Here is a 3,682-nt window from a genome sequence, read left to right as displayed (position 1 = left end):
TCTTTTCTTTCATTTAGCCTAATGTCCTTCAAATTCATCTATGTTGTTGCAAATGACAAGATTTTATTCCTGTTTATGGCAGAATAATATTTCATTGCACATATATGCCATAACTTTTTATTGAATAGACACTTAGGTTATTTCCATGTCTTCACTACTTTAAATAATGCTGCAATGAGCATAGAGAAGGAGATCTGTCTTCGAGATAGTGATTTCATTCCCTTTAAATATATACCCAGAAGTAGAATTACTGGATCATTTGGGAGTTCTGTTTTTTTCATTTTTTTTCTTTTTCTTTTTTTTTTTTATTGCAGGCAAGAAAACTTTTTATTTTAAACCACAAATAGTCAGCAGATGGCCACAACCATCCATGTTTCATTAAAATCACATAAACCTAGGTACAAAAGCAACACTGATTATTGCTCTAGAAAAACTGCATGAAAACTTCAAATATGCACAGTAAAAACACCACAGTATACACAGGAATAATCTTTTAAAGCAAATGTATGAAATGCTGAATCAATTTTACAGCCAGCTTCCAATATTAAATTTATTTTACTTGAGGATGATGGAAATTTTCAAAAAGATTATGAGAAGGTAAAATGTCCATCCTTGTATATTCTCGTATGCCAACTAGTAGAGTTCTTAAAAAATTAGCATTTACAAAACTTGGTAAAAATAGCTTTTAGAAGTTGTCCCAAGAGGTACGTACATAAAATCAACCCCAATTTTTCATGACAATTCACTCTCCCTCATTATCTACAGTTTCAGTTTTCTGTACCTCTTCAACTTTAGTTTCACCATTTTCAGATGGTGCAGTACCTTCCTTTCCAGCTTCCTGCTTCTCCTCCTTCTTCCCTTTAAGCACCTTTGTTACTCTTTGTTCCAGGTTCTTTCTTAGCAGATGTTTTTCTTGGTTTAGGTTTAGGCTCAGATTTGGGCGGAGTGGGTTTCGCTGACAATCTGGCAGACCGTCTTGTGGGCTCCTGTTTAGTTACTTTCGATCCATCCTTGCCCTCTGTATTCTCTGGAGACTTTCTCTTCGGCATAATGACTATGTTCGTGCCGCTAAAGAGTAAAGCAACGGGCTGGAACTGTTGGTACCGCCGCTGGATATTGCCACCGCCACTGCAGCTGCTCACGCGCGGGGGGCACGGCCTCTCCGACCTGCTGTTTTTTTCATTTTTGAAGAGCCTCCATACTGTTTTCTGTGATAGCTGTACCAGTTTACAGTCACAACAACAGTGTACACAGTTCCCTTTTCTCCACATCCCCGCCAGCACTTATGCTTTTTAAATTAAATGTATTGGGGTGACATTGGTTAATGAAATCATATAGGTTTCAAGTTTACAATCTGATACCTCATCTGTATATTACATTGTGTGCCCACCACCTAAAGTCAAATCTTCCATCATCAGATATTTGATCCCCTTTATCTGTTACTACCCCTAACCAACGCCCCTCCCTCTGGTATAACCACCATAACTTTGTCTGTGTCTATAAGTTTGTTTTTCTTGTTCGTTCATTTGTTGCTTTCAGTTTTATGAGAGTGAAGCCACATGGTTCTTGACTTTTTATGTCTGACTAATTATGCTTAGCATAATATTCTCAAGGTCGATCTGTGTTCTCGCAAGTGGCAGTATTTTATCTCTCCTTACTGCTGAGTAGTATTCCATAGTATATATGTACCACATCTCCTTCCTCAATCATCCATCGAAGGCCACTTCGGTTGTTCACATGTCTTGATCACAGTGAATACTGTAATTTTTAAACTAGTTATCTAACAGGCAGGATATAAGATCTCATGCTGGCTTTTATTTGCATTTCCCTCAGAATTGGTCATGCTGAGCACCTGTTCATGTACATGTTGATTACATGTATCTCTGCCCAGTTTTTAATCAGATTGTGGGTTTTTTTTTTTACTTTCATGAGTTTCTTATATACTTTGCCTATTAAATCCATTGTCAAATATTGGGTTTGCAAATGTTTTCTCCTATACTATAGGTTGCTTTTTCATCTTGTTGATAGTTTCTTTTGTTGTGTAGAAACTTGTTACTTTGATATAGTCACAACTTTTATTTTTGCTTTCATTGCCTGCACTTTTGGTGTCATGTCTAAACATTATTGCTAAGATCAATGGTAAGAAGCTTTTCCCCATGTTTTCTTCTAGGAATTTCATGGTATCATATAGGTCTTTAATCCATTTTGAGTTAACTTTTATGAGTAATGTAAGCTAGGCATCCAGTTTTGCATGGGAATATCCAATTTTCCCAGCTCCTTTTATTGAAGTGTTTCTTTCCCCATGTTTATTCTTGGTTTCTCTATCAAATATTTGTTACCATTGGCAAATGGGTTTATTTCTGGGCCCTTGATTCTGTTCCATTGCAATCAGGCAATAAAAAGAGACAAAAAGCATTCAAATCAGAAAATAAAAGTAAATGGTCTCTAAAGATGACATAATCTTATGTAGAGAGAATACTACGTGCTCCACACAAAAAGCCATATACAAATCTAGTAAAGTTAAAGGATGCAAAATCAATATTAAAAAAATCAGCTGTAACTTTGGGACAAATTATAAGTCCTAAACTCTGGTGCCAGAAAAAGAAAAAAAAGAAAAATCAGCTGTGTATATATACTAACAAATAACTATCTGAAAAAAAATGTTTCATTTAAAATAACATTAGAAACAATAAAATACTTAGAAATAAATTTAACAAATAACCTAAAATGTTGTACACTTGAAAACCATAAAAAATTCACTAAACACATTGAAAAAGACAAATAAATGGAGATATTCTATGTTCATGCACTGAAAAAATTGTTAAAATGCCCATACTACCCTAAGTCATCTATATATTGAATTCAACCTCTATAAACATTTCAATGGCATTTTTATATAAATAAAAAAAATATTTTAAAATTTATATAGAATCTCACACACACACACACACACACACACACAAACCTTAATTGGCCAGAGCTTTCTTGAGAAAGAGAACAAAGCTGAGTCACACTTACTGATTTCAAAATATATTACAAAGTTCTGGGAGTCAAAACAGTATTGTAATGGCATAAAAACAGACACATAGACCAATAGAATACAATGGAGAATTTATTCAGTCTAAAAAAGTATAAAGTTTCAATATAATTTCTTGAGTAATTGTTTAATAACTTCTCTAAGAGGATACTGACTGAGAATCAAAACTCCTGTTCTTTGTTTTGTTTGGGTACTATGCTCTTTACTAAGGTATATTTTACAATACAGAAAATGCATAAATCCTAATTGGATATTTTGATATCTCTGTACATGTGCATACACTATTCTACCTACCATTTAGCTCAAAATGGACAATCTTTCCTTTACTCCAAAAATATCCTCCAAGCTTGCTTTCTAGTCAATAGTATTTTCATGAGCAGTAACTGCTTTTTGGATATGTGTCTCCAAAATAGCTTTGCCTGCTCTTGAACTTCATATAAATGGAACCATATACTTAGTGGTACTCTTCCATGACTGGCTATCTTTTCTCAAAATATGTCCATGAAGCTTTTTTTTTAAAGCATATAATTTTTTTTGTATTTTTCTGAAGTTGGAAATGGGGAGGCAGTCAGACAGACTCCCGCATGCGCCTGACCGGGATCCACCTGGCATGCCCACCAGGGGGCGATGCTCTGCTCATCGGGG

General features: G+C 34.8%; 1 protein-coding gene across 1 annotated transcript; it reads right to left on the bottom strand.

Annotated features, from left to right (window-relative positions):
* Positions 1 to 306: 306 nt before the first annotated feature.
* On the bottom strand, positions 307 to 1,165 carry LOC136389028 (high mobility group nucleosome-binding domain-containing protein 3-like). Its single transcript, XM_066360805.1, is given in 2 exon segments — positions 307 to 862; positions 864 to 1,165. Coding segments are annotated over 2 exon segments (306 nt in total). The 5' UTR covers positions 1,050 to 1,165; the 3' UTR covers positions 307 to 742.
* Between the last annotated feature and the right edge of the window lie 2,517 nt (positions 1,166 to 3,682).

Source organism: Saccopteryx leptura, chromosome 1 (genome assembly GCF_036850995.1).
Source record: "Saccopteryx leptura isolate mSacLep1 chromosome 1, mSacLep1_pri_phased_curated, whole genome shotgun sequence".
In the NCBI taxonomy this organism is placed as follows: Eukaryota; Metazoa; Chordata; class Mammalia; order Chiroptera; family Emballonuridae; genus Saccopteryx; species Saccopteryx leptura.
Note: the sequence above shows the minus strand (reverse complement) of the source record. Positions and strands in the feature narration are given on the sequence as shown.